General features: G+C 31.7%; 2 protein-coding genes across 2 annotated transcripts; both read right to left on the bottom strand.

The window, feature by feature from the left end:
- Positions 1-877: 877 nt before the first annotated feature.
- On the bottom strand, positions 878-6,129 carry LOC130451808 (myrosinase 1-like). The gene is made up of 10 exons (XM_056791067.1): positions 6,080-6,129; positions 5,741-5,832; positions 5,219-5,419; positions 4,256-4,669; positions 3,619-3,713; positions 2,862-3,134; positions 2,400-2,534; positions 2,064-2,191; positions 1,855-1,970; positions 878-987 (listed from the first exon to the last, which is right to left on the bottom strand). The coding sequence occupies exons 1-10, from the start codon at positions 6,127-6,129 to the stop codon at positions 878-880; spliced, it is 1,614 nt and encodes a 537-aa protein (XP_056647045.1).
- Positions 6,130-7,798: 1,669 nt separating this feature from the next.
- LOC130451667 (myrosinase 1-like) lies at positions 7,799-16,748 on the bottom strand. The gene is made up of 9 exons (XM_056790827.1): positions 16,609-16,748; positions 16,461-16,549; positions 14,292-14,492; positions 13,705-14,094; positions 12,135-12,229; positions 10,586-10,858; positions 8,954-9,088; positions 8,762-8,865; positions 7,799-8,027 (listed from the first exon to the last, which is right to left on the bottom strand). Exons 1-9 carry the CDS (start codon positions 16,656-16,658, stop codon positions 7,901-7,903), a joined length of 1,464 nt encoding a protein of 487 aa, XP_056646805.1. The 5' UTR covers positions 16,659-16,748; the 3' UTR covers positions 7,799-7,900.
- Between the last annotated feature and the right edge of the window lie 1,489 nt (positions 16,749-18,237).

Below are 18,237 nucleotides of genomic sequence, written 5' to 3'. Positions count from 1 at the left end.
TACTCTAACTGTACTTCTGTAGATCACTATGGATCGATGACTTGAGGTTTGTTTGGGAATCTTTTTCATTTGTACACTTACCAATGTATATGTTACGTCAAAAGCCCGAATTCGGCCACTTCGCGAATTGATCGGCCAAATCGTGAAATAGCTAAGAACATTGTAAATTGGCTGGCTAATATCCGATCTTTTCTTGATTTCTTGAGAAGTGGCATTGGAAGATCAGCGAAAGTTAGAAGAAAAATCATTGGCTCGCTCTGTATATATACATACATAACTAATATGTCTTTTTTATAGGTATTTTTACATTAAAAAAGAGGCTTATTAGCAAACCAACTTTTTAATAAAAGAAATTTTAGAAATACAAAAGTGGTGGTGAAGATATCAAGCGACTTTTTCTGCTCTTTTGGTTATTAGACGCCGTAATAATATAAACATGGTTAAATGATCCTTGTATAAACTTGTGAACGCCATCTGGGTTTGTCTGCATATCAATGAGATCTTCTTGACATTTTGAATTGATTTTTTTAAATTTCAAAGGCTTGGAAACTAGACCTTACTTAGGATTAGATAGTTTGGTTTGCATAAGCGGAGATATAATGTAATCACTTCTTTGGTTACATTTGTGTGCTTAGTTTTTAGCTACTTTTCAATCTTTGTGCGGCCTCCGTCTCCAATTTTCAAATGGGTATCGTGCAGTATATCGAATAGTTCTTCTGTGTGTGCATAATACTGGATTACTGGCATGATAAATTTTTCTTTGCCGTTAACATCATATTTTTTCAGTCGACGATAATCAACACTTTATTTTTTTTTCTTTAGCCTGCTTTACTCTTCTATAAAATTGCAGTATTTATCTCTGGCCAGGATCCCGACGTTATCTACTTTTTGTTACAGCAACGTATGAGGCTGTCAGACAATCTTGTTTAATATCAAGTGCTGCGTCACTGACACCTCTCTGCGTATTAGAAGTAGCCATGGCGCAGCCTATGAATAAACATACGATAGAGAATAATATAAAAATTCGATACAGAGTGCTATAAAAATACAAAGAAATTTCACTTCACAGTGAAATTGCTGTGGAAGAATCGATAAGCAGTAGACAAACGTTGCCACGTGGCACATTCCCGCCGCCTACAGTGGGATACCTATTGACCAAAGTGCGATTTGGCCGGCCAATTCGTGAAGTAGCCAGACTTCGGGCTTTGGCCGAAACATATATATTATGTTGACCAAGTATTCACTTAATTTCTTTATTTTGTTATATAGGACCTAGATTACTCACTGCAGTGAATTGGCAAAGGAAATTCTAAAATATATTTGGAATCTACATGACATAGGTCTGGATACTACGGAATGAATTGTATTTTCATTTGGTGCTTCGTCAATTATATCGAAAAGCTTAGTCCATTAATGTGATGTATTTTTTTAGGAGTTCATGAAAAAAAAACACAAATAAATGCATTATTTTTATTTTAATATGAAACACAGAACATCCAGATGCACACAACAATATCAAAATGAAAAAACCTAAATTGTGATTTCATTACAATAATTATATTTAAGACCGTTTATAAAACAGGATGGATATCACACGTTTTGTATCTTTATAAAATATTAATTTCTGACTTTCCTAAAATCGCGTAGCGTGTCTTTCGGTTAGCGCCTTGTTCAAAATATTTATATGGTGAAACTTGGCTCTTCCTTCTCTCGTTATGTAATACTTATTGAAATATACTTATTTAAAAAAATTTATTATTTTTTCTTTAATTGTTTGGAGTTCTAGCTTGTTTAAAAGTTTTTTTAGACATCTGGTGTAACAATCTCTTATGTATATAAATAACTATATTGTACAGTTTAAATGAACACAAGGTACTTCAATGAATTGCTTAAACCATCCCGCCGAATTTCTGGCTATTCTAGTTCTATTGGGGCTATTGAAATCAACCTCAAATAATCCATATCTCACCCTAAAAACATAATAGATAATTAACAAAAGTTATTAATAGTTAAACTGTGAGGAAACAATATTATTATTATAAATGAAAGATAAGGTTACTTACGTGTATCCCAAGAACCATTCAAAGTTGTCCAATAAACTCCAAACAGTGTAACCCAATAAAGTGACACCCTTATCCATAGCATCTCTGAATCGACTCAAGGAATGCTGTAAAAAGTTACCATTACCATTCTAAAAATGATACAAGAAAAATGTCAAAGTGATACGATACGAGGTTGTAAAACCGTTTTGATGTGAATATTCAATATTTTTCTTCATGTTTTTAGCAGGAAACTAAACACACAACCTCCACTTGCCTTGCTCCTACTAGACATTGGAAAATACTTTATACATAAACGGGATTTAACTATAAATCATATGGTGTAAAGTCACTGTTTACCTTAATGAAATTCACTCGTTCCTCATCTATCAATGAATTACTTTCCAAACCAAGGCCGTTTTCTGTTATAAAAATATCTGGTTTTCCATATTCGTTGTGTACCCAAAGTAATAAATCCTCCATTCCTTCGGTGTTCTGGAAACAAATGATAAAATTGAAAACAAATTTTTTCCATAGATAAAGCTATCATTTGTTGATTTCGTTTTCTGAAGACTGTTTCAAATAGTTTTATTAGGGATTTTAAATATTCAAACAATAAACAATATATAAATGCGTCTGCATTTTTGTCTTTCAATAAGAAAATCTCTTTATAATTCTAGGAACCAAATCTTATCTGGATTGTTCTTAGTGAATAATGTATAACTTTTAATTGTATATAGAATAAAATCAATTATATATTTGGTAGTTGCCTATTCTGATGATCCATGTTATTAAGAATATTATATTTAGTCAAACACTCACCCTAATTCCCTCGGCTAAAGATGTTTCAATTTTAGCATCACTCTCTAGACTGATCACTTTAAGGTCCGGTTCCGGAATGTTTTTGCCGTATGTAGTATAGTAAGCGTTGATGGCCACATAATCTGAAGTTTTCCTGAGTAGTAGTCTTTCTTTTAAAGTGAATTTAGGCAAACGTGATTGACTAAAACCTTGTAATTTACTTCTGTAATCTATACGTTCCTTCATAACTTCGGGGTAATCACCATAGTAAATTGGATGAAGTACCCATCCCAACTATAATAATAAAAGCAATTGGACCCATCAGCTTCATCTATCAGTTAGCATTGTTTAATATGGAAGCCAGTCAAAATGAATAGCGGAGCTATAACGTTTTATAGTAATCATAACAATAAATCTATACATGACAGATCCAATGACATAGCAGCTCATATCATAGTAGAGGTACATATACTCGGTCCTTCATGAACCCCCAAAAGTTCTTATTAATGCCAGTTAGGCTGAGCAGGATATTACTGAAAAATGAGCTTATCTTCTTTCAGCTAATTTACTCTTTCATTTGATGTAATTGTTATTTATAATTGCAAGTTTAACATAATAAATATTATGAAACGTTGAAACACCGCTACTCATTTTAAGCTTCAACGCCATTTTTTAACAAATAAACCACCATCTCCTAGATACATTTTATTGGGGTGTATTGTCTGATAGTTTTATCAATATAGAAACTTAAGATTGAAAGGATATATAACATATTTACCGAAAATTGCATACAACGATCACTTGCTTCTAAATCTTCTTTGCTTTCGGAAACTGGATAGCATCGCGATGCGGCGTGGGCAATAGTGAGTTTTCCTAAAATCAAATGAATACTTGCTGGTCCAGTAGTGGGATAAAATGATAAATGTGAGTAAGTTGTAAGTAAATATTCCAAACAGTCTTCTGGCACTCTATTGTACAATAATTTATATGAAATTATCCAGTAGATAGAGTAGGGTTCGTTTCCCATTTGCGACATATTTTTTTTCTCATTATAAGACCCAACATTATTTTTCTAGATACAAACATGAATACTCATTCGACCATTTACTGCCGAGCTCTAATTGACAAGGCTTTTCCTTATCGGTACTAGGAAAATAATAAGAAAGTTTATACAGTGGACAGAACTCAACAACTTACTCATACTTTTACATACTTTTGCAAAGGAAATACAATAGTTTTATTTCAACGATTTCGATCACTCTACTTTAAAAAACACCCTATATCGTTATCAGTCTCAAATTTAACTTGAAAACTATCAATATTTGAAACAAAATTTATTTCAAGAATAGTCAGTAATGAAAAATTGAATTTCGTAAAGGGTTTAAAAGTAAACTAAATGGATATTATTTACTCACCGTTCTGCTTATGTTTGAATTCTTTCTGGTAAATGTGGTAAGCTACAGAGTGAGCTCTGATCAAATTATGCATACACACGTATTCTCCTCCAACTGTAGTAAGATTATAACCTGGTGCGAATGCCGCCACATTTGGCATAAATAGATTTCTTCCATAACCAGCACATTGTATCGTAGGCTCGTTGAAAGTAATCCAATATTCAACATCGTCTCCGAAATTTTCAAAACATAATCTAGCATAATCACCGAACCAGTCAGGGAAGTTGTTGTTCTGAAATCCACCTTGCATTTGAAGATTATGTGGTAGGTCCCAATGAGATAGGGTCACAACTGGGTTTATACCGTTTTCTTTGAGTAATTTAATGAAATTTCTGTAAAAATCTATACCCTTTTGATTGATTTGATTTATCAAACCTAAAAATATCATCATAATTTCAAATACGAGTTTACGAAACAAAGAAAAATGATAACTCAAGGAAAATCGACAAAGGAATCACTAAAAATTGGATTTCTTACATACTGTTCACAATTTATGAAACACACTTTTTATCTAATCCATACAAGGTTCTGTAGAAAACAGTTCTTTATCACTCATCATATATGAAGAGAAATCTGATTAGTACTTGCAGATAAACAATTTTTAAGAAAGAAAAGTTCATAAATTCACGACTAATTCGATAAGGCCAGATTAATAACTGTTTCTGCATTATATTGGGATTCCAAGGAAAGCCGATAAGACTATTCTGGGAAGAAAGATGCACGTTTCAGCGATTTTGGGTCCCTTCAGATTGCTTCTCAAATTGATATTTTAATTGCAAAACTGCATTGACGATTTTATATATGTTTAAGAATAGTAACATAGATGTGTTCTCTACTTGGAGTGTTTGATTCCTGAATATAGTGAATTCAGAATATTCTTTCAGATATGGGGAAGCTATAGCATAAAAAAATCGTCAAACTTACCGTTTGGTAAAACTCTTGGCCATGAAATAGAGAATCTTTGATGAGTTACACCAATATCTTTCAAAAGGGCAACATCTTCTTTATATTTATGGTAGGAATCGCAAGCAATATCCCCGTTAGTACTATCTACTATTTTATTTGGAAAAGTATGCGTAAAATAGTCCCAGCAGCTATCTCCTTTACCATCCTCGTTCCATGCTCCTGTACAATTGTAAATAAATATGATTATTAAAAAATAAGATAAGAAACAGAAGAAGGTAAATGGAAAAAGCAATTAAAATTATTACTCACAAGAAATCATATTTTCGAGAAGGAAGACCTTTTAAAAAGTCTATCTGAATATCATTATAATGTATAAATCGAAATGAGCTTTCGCAAAGCAATCAAAGAATATCTAGTTGACGTTGACACAAAGGAAACTCAGCTTTTGAATCCCTCATTAAAAAGATGAAATTTCATGAATAATTTATATGTGTTTTTATATTTAAGAACCCACTACAGAGTATATAGTAAGGTACTTACCTTCTACTTGATATGCGGCGGTGGCAGTTCCGAAACTAAATCCTCTTTCTTTGGGAAAAGGTTTGTTGTTTAGAACGTATTCTTTGGTGACACTATATAAATTTTCAAATATAAATCTGATAATGTTATAAGAAATATGGATTATTTACAAAAAGGTTTCAAAATACATTTTCTGATTTCTAAGAAAAAAGTTTTGATTCTTAAGCTTTAATTGTTTCATTATTGAAATTTTTGGTGCCTGGAAAAGTATAAAAAATGACAAAAAGAAGGAGGCAAAAAATTATTTTGAAGAAATTAAATATAAAACTTTGTAGTTAACTATTTTGAGGATTCAATTACCTTATATGTACCAAAACAGAAAAAACAATTATTTTCTCTAATATGGACATTTTTCTGAATCAATTTTATGAATCAGATTCAATGAACGTTGTGAGCTTCTTTATATTCATTTGCGTATCTAATCAGATGGCTAATCAAGTCAAAACTTATCATCCAAAGTTATTTTTAAGAATATTACTGGTTGGTTGGTATGTTGACGAATATTTATAATACAATTTTACTCACTATTTTAAAATATGTTTCTAAATCATCTTGATTTTAGGTCTCGTCTGATTTAAAATTAGTTTTTTAAATTTTGTAAAGAGAGATGAAAATTTGACGTTTCGACCTGTTGCGGTTTTTAAGAAAATATGGCTTGACACTGACTTAAACCACCTACATCATGAATATCAAAATAAAATCTGTTATAACAAGAATTATTTTTCTAGAAATTCAGTCATAGAATTTCTAAATTGCCTTTGCCTCATTATAGACAATCAAAAATATCGGCTTCAATAATTTCCATAGTGAGCTGAGAAGAATTTTGGCAAATGTAAGAAAAACAGTTCCAGTCTTTATCCAGTGACTTAACAAACTGTTTCATGATGCCCACTTTTATATGTAATGGTGGAAGTATAAATTTGTCACGCCTACTAATGGATTCTGGACTAAATTTCTCTTTCCAGGCTCGAGAGACTGAGGAGAATAGGTTAAATTAGGTTAGTAAACATTTTGTCAAAAAATACAAGAAGAGTGCCAAACCACACCCACAAAAAAGAAAACAAAAAACCTCAAAAATATCTAGGACTCGAGTCAACCCATAACCCCCCGACACGGTAACTCCATACTTCATAAGTAAGTGCCTAATTATATACTGCGGACAGCTATAGAGGACCACTCGGATCAGATCTTTTATTACCAAAGTAGGTTGGAAAGGATTTACGCGAGGCAGTGAAACACACACATTACGACGATAGAACAACCACGTAGACAAGAGTGTATAACCACCGGAGCTAACTTTTAACAAGACGACGGGGACATGCTGGAATGACAGGGGGTGCTGTAATGTCCTGCTTCGCATCCATCCGGGGATTTATTCAGAGGTTGATACTTAAGGGGACGGGGTTTCTTACGCATATTTTGCAGTGCTACTAATGAAGTTAGTAATTTAGATATTCAAATGAGTGAAAATTTGGTGTAGGTACCACATGAAGTAACTCAAGCTATTTAAAAAATTTAGAGGGTAGATTTGTTGAGAACAAATAACAAGTGAACACCACCAACCACATAAGTCACGGCAAAAAGTTGAATTTTGTAAGCTAGTGTAATCAAAGGACCTATTAAATGATATATTACAAGTTTTTGAATCCAAAAAAATTGAGAAATGACCGAAATAATGAAGTTATTTCATTTTGTTTGTTTCTGCACTTTATATATTATTATTATACTTTAATTACATGTTTGGTTCAGGTTGTTTTCCATACATATTTTTGACCTTGACGTGTATTGTACAGGATATTATTTTGATAATACGGATTTGTAATTAAATAATGTCTTTTACTTCTTATAAAAGTCCTTTTAATAACAGGATACTTATATCAAGATTCCGATATAAATATCTAATGATTTGATGTAAAAGTCCTTTCACCCCTTCATATATCAGTTATGTTACTGTAGCTTTAATCTAATTTACCTAAGATTTCTATTACGATATATTTGATGGTTTTAATGAAACAAAGATTATGAGAAAATAGGTTTATTTTTGTAACAGGAAAAAACAACGCTGCTTAAATTTGAAATACTAATATTTTATAAAATATCTGTACAATATACATAATTCATTCAAGATTCACAATTATCCAAAAGACAACGTGTTTTAATTACGTTTCTGTACCATTCAACTGAGGCTTTGGCTGTTCTAGTTCTGTTGGGACTGTTAAAGTCAATGTGATATAAGCCGAATTTTTTGCTGAAAAATATAAATTATGTAATCGAAGTCAAATGATTTTTTTTTTTGGGAAAATGAACTATAATTTCCAACGTAGTTTTCACGTGGAATCCGAATGCTATGTCAGAAACGGCTTATCATTGTAAATTTGAGATAGAAATTCGTGTGTTAGGTATTTCCTTATAAAAATTCCTTCCCAAGAGTTTTTCGGATCATTAAGTGCAGCTGAAAAGCTGGAAACTTTACTTTATAAATCCAGATCCAAATGAATTAAATCTCAAGAAATGAAGTATGAAAATGTTACTTACCTCCTTCCCTAGGAAAAAAATTGTTGGCGATATAAAAGCCTTTAATAGATGTGTTTTGTACTTCTAGATTTTATGTGATAGTTTGATCTTATTGCTGAGTTCGGATTCCAGGCGAAAAAGTACTTCAAAATAACTTTAAGGCTATCGATTTAGTGAATTTACTATACTTATATTATATGGATGATTTTTATCTACAAATTTATTCACTATAGAAACCTTTCTTTAAGAAAAAAATGTATGGGATTGAAATTATCTTAGGGCTGAATTCGGATTCTACGCAAAAAAGTACCTCAAAATAACTTTAAGGCTATGGATTTAGTGAATTTACTATACTTATATTAAATAGATGGCCTTTTCTGCAAATTCATTCACTATTGTAATCAGTGAATGGAAAAAATTTTGAGAGATTATTTTTTTTATAGAATTACTAAATGTTATTTCTGCTACCTGTATCCTTGAGTCCATTCAAAATTATCCATTAAACTCCAAGTAGTGTAACCAAATACGTTAATACCCTTATCGAGAGCATCTTTGAAACGACTCATTGAGTTCTAAAACAAAAATTGGAGATTAATTATATGAACAATAATATCACCTAATATCACCAGCTACATTTTGATCAATGCGGAAAAATATTACCTTAATAAAATGAATTCTTTCCTCATCTTCTAACGAATTTGAACTTAACCCAAGTCCATTTTCGGTAATAATAATAGCTGGTTTGTTATAATGTTCTGTAACCCATTCCATCAAATAGGTCATACCATCAAATTTCTAAAAATGAAAACGGTTTAGTCTTAATGTTGTCTTAAGACAACCTTAAGCTTCAAATGATACTACAGTGTCTCAAATGTAACGAACAAGACATCGCCCTTTATTGACTTAAAAAAAGTCTTTGATATCATCAGCAGATCCACAGAGGCAATTGAAGACCTGAAAGTGTCTAGAAATCTGAGAAATTTAATAATGATGTCCATGGATAATTTAAAGGCTCAAGTTGAAAGACATCCAACTAACTGACACATTCAAGAACAATAAAGGGATGAGGCAAGGTGATGGACTATCAACAAAACTTTTTATAATTACTCTTCACTCTGTCATTGAGTATTTTTTCCAACAGAGTAGAAAGCGAAACTAGATTGGTGGAGTTGTTAGAAGACATAGAAGAGAAAGCTAGAGAGGTCGGACTAATGATAAATGAAAGTAAAATGCAGTATATAATCACTTCAGCGTATAAATATTCTTACACATAGACCTTGCAATAAGAATCTTTAAAGGAGTAACAATCTTCAAGTATATTGGGAATCTGATATACAACAAAGCAAACATCCATCTAGAAGCGACGCTACAAATCTGAATCGACTGAAGAGCAAACTTTTGAGCTGCGCTGCCAATATACAGATCGAAACCTCTTATTCGTCCAGTAGTCTTATACTAGTGTTTTTGAAAAACCTTACAGGTTTTTAAAAAAAATTCCAGAACAATTCCAGGACAAAATCATTTCCAAGACACTTCAAATCTATGGAAATTCCAAGTTGATTAATTTTAATTATTTTATTGATCTATTCATTGATAAATATGGCTTCATTTTGAAAAACAAATTGAAGGAATTTTCCAGGTGTTCCAGGATGCTCTTCAAATTCCAAGTTTTCCAGGATGCTTAGGACCCTTGCATTCGGTGATGAAACATCGACGCTTATGAAGTACAACGAAGAAAAATTGAGAAGGATCGAAAGAAAAGGAAAATATATGGAGGAGTGAGAATGGAAAATAAATGGTGAATCGGATATAACCCTAATATGAGTGACATCCTACAAAAGCAAAACAAGGCCAAAAATGAGATAGCTGGACCATGTCACAGATCTACTAACCATGCAGATGGTGTCACAAGTCAAGGAAAAGAACTCTATGGAAGTCTATTGTTGAGTAGGCCCAGGCTCACACAGAGTTAGTTATAGAGCGGCGTGGTAAGGTAAAGCAAGCTGTCAAAAACGGATTATTTTGTTATTCTCATTGTAAACACAATGAGATTTGTGTGTCATCGAATATTCTAAATATTTGCCTGATATGTCACTATGTGAAACTGCAATGAAACCGTTATTAGATTTATAGCTAAACAAGAAAGTGCGAGGGTTCTACAGAAGTAGATCTAAGCAGAGTCTTCTCCTTGGGAATTTCGTTAAAACAATCTACTACTAACTTGTATTGGAGAAGTATAGTTTTTAAGAAGATTCAGTTATTAATGGTGGAAGGGTGAATTTGTTAACTTACGTGATCATCATCAGCATATTGTACTTCAACTCCACAATCGGAAGCTATGCTAGGAGCTCCAATTTCTGGCTCGGGAGCAGCTGCGGCAAAAGTGGTGGAATATGTATTTACCGCAAAGTAATCTGAGGTACCTTTAATGAAAGCTTTTTCATCTTCAGTGAATGTAGGAAGACGAGATTCTGTGAAGCCTTCTAGTTCACTACGATAAGCTACACGGGATTTCATGATTTCTGGATAATCACCATAAAACAATGGGTTCGATATCCATCCCAACTATGAATAATATTTTATTTAATTTAAGAGATAATTATCAATATTATTTGTTAGAAATTGCTTATAAGCTACCCATTAAAATTAGCACTTTGTCCTAATTTTTTTTTGGATTCAAATGTGGAAATATTAAGAAGAGCAAAAATGCAAAAATTAGATAATGACACCAGATCTGGAATATTTTTTTAAATTCTAATCGACACTACATGAACAGAGTACGATTATAAGGAAAATATATTGATGGTTATATATGGCTTCAGAATTTCTTGATATTGTTAGCTCGATCTTCTTTATTAAATATTTTTTCCTGTCCTGTACCTCTTTCTGTCCCTAACTTCCTTCTCCCCCTTTCCCCGGTTTTAATACCTTTTTGGTATTCTGTAATTATTCATTCCGGAGAAGTGTCTCACTCATCTAACCTGTTAAGTATTTTTTACATGGGTAATTGTTGGTTAATCCTGACCGGACATTATTCCTTTATTTGTTCTTCTCCAGACACTTCTATCAGATAGAATTCCTCCAAAAATGTTGCTTAATATTTGTCTACACCTTCAGGTTATCTGCAGCCTCTTTCGACAATATCCATAGATCGGAACAGTAGAGCACTGTTGGACGAATAAATGTTTTATAAACTCCTGTTTTCGTTTTTTTTTTTTTGATAATTTTGGAATTCAACCCTGCTTTTATGACTCGTGCTACCTTGCTGCCATTCCAATTTCTTTTTGTTCACCTCTTGAATTTCTGTATTTTTGTCTGTAATTGTTATCCTCAGATATTGGGCTGGGTTACCTCTTAAAAACAGTATCTTTCCAATGTCAACTGATGGTTTTTATGGATTCCCTCCTATTATCATATATTTCGTTTTCTGCTTATTTATACGTAGTACATGTACCCTTACCCTTACTTTTTCCTTAATATTGGTGTTTCTATTAATATAATAATTGAATTGAATGAATAAATAAAACTTAGTTTTTATTACACCGACTTTGAAAAAAACAGACCCTTAAAACACAATTTTAAATATAAATAGGGCGAAAGCCTCCCCTCATTTCTTCTTTTAATTATTATTCAACGGTGATAAATATACCTGGAACTTAGGAACAAAAATACACTTTTTTCTTTCGTGTATCACTCAGTACATCCAAAACATTTATTCTCTTATTTTCTCTTAGTTTATTCTATTTTTTAGTTTATTCTATTGGTTAAACGGAATATAAAATTTTAGTGTAATAAGCAAATTTCACAAACTTTTTAATATTATGGTTTTGTGAATATTTACCGTGAATTCCATTTCCCGATTTGCTGCTTCTACGTCTTCAGTTTTATTAGTTGCTGGTAGGCAACCAGAAATAGAATTTGCTATTGCAAGTTTTCCTAAAACGATAAATGCAATGAGATGGTAATGTGAAATGTAGTTAACGGTATTTTGAGTATTTATGTACAATTGATACTACAAGGTTCTGAATTAAACTTTATAATTTGAACCTAACGAAATTTGTTATGTGAACATGTGAAACTTGTGAAAAGAGTATTTCTCCCGAAGTACGAGGAAGGAGCTAATATTTCATTACTAAGTATCTACAAGGAAAGAGATTTCACTAGACATGATACTGCATACACAAAAAAAGTATAAAAATTTTATATAAAAAGTTTAAAGGGTGTAGAGGAATAACAGTAGTTGATAGAAGAAGCAAAGAAATAACAACTGGAACTAATAAAATTTCTTCTCCGGAACTTTTTATGCCATTTCCAGTGTCCTAATATTGAGATTTTAGTTTTCCTTCTCCTTTTATTCATTTTATCCACTCTTTCCGATCTTTTGCTACTTCATTCAGTTACTGCACTCTTTTTCCTTCCTTTGTTGTAGCAAAGTATTCCAGGGTCTTTCTATCCTTCTTTACTCATGTCTTTTTGCTTCTGTCACTTTTCTTACCAGGATTTGTGGTCCCTTCGTCCCACGTGTCTGTACTGGTTTAAACATCTTTTAACTATTTTGTTTCCTATTGGTTCCTGTTTGAGCTTTTCTATAATTACCTCTTTTCTCATCCTATCCATTCTCGTTTTCCATGCTGTTGTCTCATCTCTGCTGCCACTGTTCTACTCTGTGTCTTTCTGTTACCCAGCTTCCATATATTGAGATAGGTTATGGAGATCAATATCTTGATTTTTATGTCTTCGCCTATTTCCTTTTCTCCAAAAATTGTTTTATTTAGAGCATAATACCTATATATTCTATTGGCTTTTCTTAATCTGTTCGCATCTATTTTTCTCTCTCCTGTAAAAATGACTCCCAGTTATTCATATGTTTCTTTCATACTTCCATTATTAAATCTTTCCATAGTCTCCCAATCCTTTTACATTTCTTGATTTTATATAATAATTATTTTCAAAAATTCAAATGTGAAATTGTTCAAAGAAAAAAAATAGTATTAACAACGAACCGTGAATAATTATAAACCAATGAGTGAAAAAATATTCGTATCTATATTTAGTAGGAAAAATTTTTTTAAATACTCATAGTCACAAGGTTTTGTATACTGCATAAAATAGAGTATGTTATTAAGGTTCTTAATGTCGAAAATTCAATCAGTTTGTGCTCAAGAATCCTCAGATATCGGTAACATTTTATAAATGATTTATAACGAATAAAGAATTTGTGTATATGGAATGGAAAAGGACTTCGCTGGATAATGGAAACTATTTGCCATCGAAATATATTTTACACCCTAATATTGAGTACCTACTCTAATAATAAAAGTCATTATAGGATATCGTTTTGACACCAAAACTAAAATTCACAAGAATGTCATTATGATGAGTCGAAATATGGAAATAGCTATTTAACTTACCATTTTGATCATTTCTAAATTCATCTTGATAAACGTGATAAGCAGCAGCATGTGCCTTGAGCAAATTATGCATACATTTATACTCTCCAACGCCGGGCATATTCACTCCAGGTGCAAAAGTGGATGTGCCGTATCCAGTGCAGGCATATTTGGGTTCATTGAAAGTGATCCAATATTTAATATCTTTACCGAAATTTTCAAAGCATACTCTGGCATAATCAGCAAACCACTGGTTAAAACTATCGTTGTGAAAACCACCGTAATCTTGTAAATTTTGTGGCAAATCCCAATGGTATAAAGTCACAAGCGGCTCGATGTTGTTAGCTTTTAATTTGGCTATTAAGTTTTTGTAGTAAGCAATTCCCTTTTGGTTAATATTGTCCGAAAATCCTAGAATTTTCACCATCAGATTGTAAATTCCACATAGAAATAGTGCAAAAAAATTCAAAAAATTTAATTGAAAAGATATAAAAATAGAAGTTATGAATTTAGTGATAATTTACAGCCACATAAATCTGTGTTTGTAGTAGATCTGAAATGTAGTTATCAAAAATAGACACTCATTATAAGAATATTTAATAATTTACCATTTGGCAAGACTCTAGACCATGAAATAGAAAACCGGTAATGATTAACACCTAAATATGTTAACTTTTCCACGTCTTCTTCGTATTTATGGTACGAATCACAAGCGATATCGCCAGTATCTTCATTAAGAATATACTGAGGATATTCATGTGTGAATCTATCCCAAATGTTTTCCCCTTTTCCATCTTCATTCCATCCACCTAGGAGGAGTAATATAAGATTAGTTAACTTATTAAAGCAGCAAGTAAAGAAAGTGATATTTTGGCAGTGGACTAGGAATCACAATCCAGTTTTGCTGCCCGTCTATAGATAAGGTAAGCAAAGTACAGTCACTTCTGATTATTAAAACGTTAGTCTATCAATAGAGATAAATATGTTTCCTAAGAAATGATTGCGGCTATTTTTTTATTGAAGACATTTTCAGTACGTGCCGTGTAAATTATAATATAATCATAATCTTCTACAATTAAGTATGTTTCATGAAAATTAGAAATATTTTTTTATCTGAAAAAATATAAATATAAAGTGTTGATAACCATGAGTATGTTTTTTTGTTCATATCTTTAATTTTAAAATATTAAATATGCGTAACTCATTATGTATAATTAAGTGTTCCTCTTTTCCAAACTTGAAATTAGATGATAACAAAATAAATGATAAACAATTTTTCTAAAAAAAGAATTACGTAAATTCTTTTAATAATGTATAATTAACAAACATAATGAATGTAATAATATTTTGCAGATTTTCGGGTAAAAATCTGGTTCTGAGTTAGGATCCAAAAGCAACTGACAGGTCATCTATCTGATCCGGAATAATAATTTTCAAGAAAAGTTTTAATGTATGAAGGATCTCATAATTTGACTATGACCCGTTTACTTGCTTCAGTTTACAAATGCCACAATACTTTTAGAACATATTCAGACCATGATTTCGAACCTAATCAAGATTTCCGAAATGTTATTTATTAACCTTCAGTAACAGACTCAATCTAATACCATCTTAGTCCTTATTTCATTGAAATCCAACATTTAACAGCAAATAATATGATATTTGATGCTAATAATCTATATCTACATGAGCAAGTTCTTGTAGACTACAAACAGTCATATGAGGACCGCTGTGTAGATGTTGAGATGTCACGAAGCTAGAGGAGGAAAATTTTTAAGTACTATCTCCAAAATAGTGAGCTATGACCGCAGTGAGTCGCTGCTACCACAGAGCGAATTGTGGCGCATCCAAGTTGCCATAGAAATATAAATATGTCAAGAGGACATATGAACTACCTTGACTTCAAGATCGGTTTAAGGACATTTGAGCATGAAAGTCCTTTAAGAGCAATGACGTATGGTCAAAGAAGATCCAATATACACCTATCAAGCGACTTGGACAACTGTTTGTGTTATATCCGTAACAGTAAGCTCAATTTAACATGGTCATCTTCATGTGGAAACAATTGTTACCCGGTGCGTATGTTTAACTTTTTCCAAAAGGTAGGTAATTAAGATTGAAGTCAACGTACAGTTACAGCAGGATGGTGCACCACAAAATGCTCACCTGCAATTCTTGAGTCGGTCAATATTCGGGGATTAATGTGACACCACGATAAGGCAGATCAGACAGTTGAATTTCTACGAGAAAATGTTTTGAGTCCACCAAATTCTCCTGGTTCGGATATTGTCATTTCTGGTTATTCAAGATGGAGGATAAGACAGATGACTAGGTTCAAGCTTCTCACTTTTGGAAAGTTTGTTTACAAAATTTTTCTAAAAAAACTTGTAGTTTTCTGGTATTTCAAAATTATTAGTGCCAATCTCGTACTATGACAAACTCATCAATAAGAATAAATTTTCAACACCGATTTATATAACAAAGCTTTCTTGTATTATTTTCCTTTAATTTTATTTGAAAGGCTATAAAACTAGGTGCCTTATTTTCAAAAAAGAAAGAATGTATTGTTCGGTGAAGATTTTTTTAAACTCGTTTTTGGTGTCGGTTAAGTTGTTCACTACAGTGACTTGCTATTAAAATGTTATTATTAACTCACAGTCTTCAAAGTATTATAAATAATTGTGACAGTAAAAATGTTTTCCTTTTTTAGAATTTAAGAGTTTGTTATTCTTCACTGTGTGCTCTTCTTCGGAAAAGTAAAAATTAATATAACTTACCTTCTATTTGGTAAGCAGCCGTAGCAGCGCCAAAAATAAAATGATCAGGGAATAATTTATCATTTATTTTATAGTCATTGTCAGCTAAACTGCAATAAATCAATTCAAAATTAATTTCTCTTATGAATAATAAAAGTAAATCGCCTACTTTATTTGTAATAAAGCCAAAAACACAAGTTTGCCAAATGAACTATACATTTTAGTCTTCTGATTCGATGTAGAAACTCACAATAACTTAGCATAAAATTTGCTTCGCTTTTAAATATTTATATTTTATTTATCTGATTAGACACTTCAGAATATTCTAATGGAACATTCTTATTATTATTGATAAGTATCTTTTTGAAGATTTAATCAAGTTTCAAAGATGTGGAGTGTGGATATTGACGTATTTCAATTATAATATTAATATAAGTTTTTAAAAATATGAATTCATTAAATTCATCTGCTAAACGGTCCCTAGAATAGATATAAAGCTTCGTGTCTCAATTGTTTTGAACGTCATTCCAATTATTCAACAAGTTTTGAATTGAATTTGCTTTTTCTAACATATTCAAAAATACTTAATTTACTGTTGAAGCTTTTGGGGACATGACTCATGAAAATAATGGAATCGGAATAACCAAGAAATATAAGTAGGAACTACTTAAGCCTACAATGTAGAGACCCCAAAATAGTATCAAGATAGACGATTTATTTAGAAGAAAACAGCAGAAATATCATAAGATATAGGAGAATTCCGGATTTTTCCCTACTAGTATTCAGCTCCTTGTATTAAGTCAGAATTCCTAATGCTCCTTTGTCTCAAATACACTCCGTATTAAAACGTAGTCCATGATTTATTTGTCTAAAACTGTTGATAAAAAAATTTTAGTTTTCTTTTTTAATTTTAACTAAATTTTGTTGACGTTCAATATTTATACTTGAAATTAAGTAATTTTTTTGAAATCCATACATAATGGCTTATCAAGATATTAACTTGATATTAAAGTGTTTTTTAAGATTGATAATGGCTTATCAATACTCCTTACTGCTCTGCGAAACAAGTAAATTTGGTAAAATTACTTTAAGGTGCACCAATATCATAATCTCACACCGAAGACTGTGCTTTTCACTAGTACAAAAATCATCTCAGGCCCATGGGTGTGTAACTGATGGAAACTAGTACAGATTGTTCAATCTACTTCGTTTCTCCAAGTTTTCATGAGCATTAAGAAGAAGCAATAATGAGATGACTTATTGAGTACCTGCAACTGAGGCTCCGTAAGCCCCATCACATCTAGAGCAGTACAAGAGGTCATTAAGACAAAGAAAATTAGTATAGGTCGAAAGTAATGTTTTATCTAATATATAGAAAAGCTAACGAAAGGTTTGGGTATTTCTGTATATAAGGAAAGTGTGCATATGATGTCAGATCAGTAATAATATTGGATGGTATTAATATGAAGACTCACGCCATTGTCGTCTTGCAAGAATCATTCATAATTTCCATCAAGAGATCAAAATCTAAGTAATAGTATAGCGATCTAATAGCCCTGACCTCAATACAAAGGAAATTTGAAATGTAATTGATAGTTACTTACACCTCCATGCTATTTTTTGCACCAATTCATTGCGATATTCTTTAATATTAAAAAATCAAAATTATGCCGTACTTGTATGTTTTCTAACTTACTGGTACGATTCTATTATGAGTGGAATTCTGCGCTTTCTTTGCAATTGTATTAAAGTTCCATGCATTCTAGGCAAACGTGCTCGATATTTCCTTCTTTTATAA

Source organism: Diorhabda sublineata, chromosome X (genome assembly GCF_026230105.1).
Source record: "Diorhabda sublineata isolate icDioSubl1.1 chromosome X, icDioSubl1.1, whole genome shotgun sequence".
NCBI classification, from domain to species: domain Eukaryota; kingdom Metazoa; phylum Arthropoda; class Insecta; order Coleoptera; family Chrysomelidae; genus Diorhabda; species Diorhabda sublineata.
Note: the sequence above shows the minus strand (reverse complement) of the source record. Positions and strands in the feature narration are given on the sequence as shown.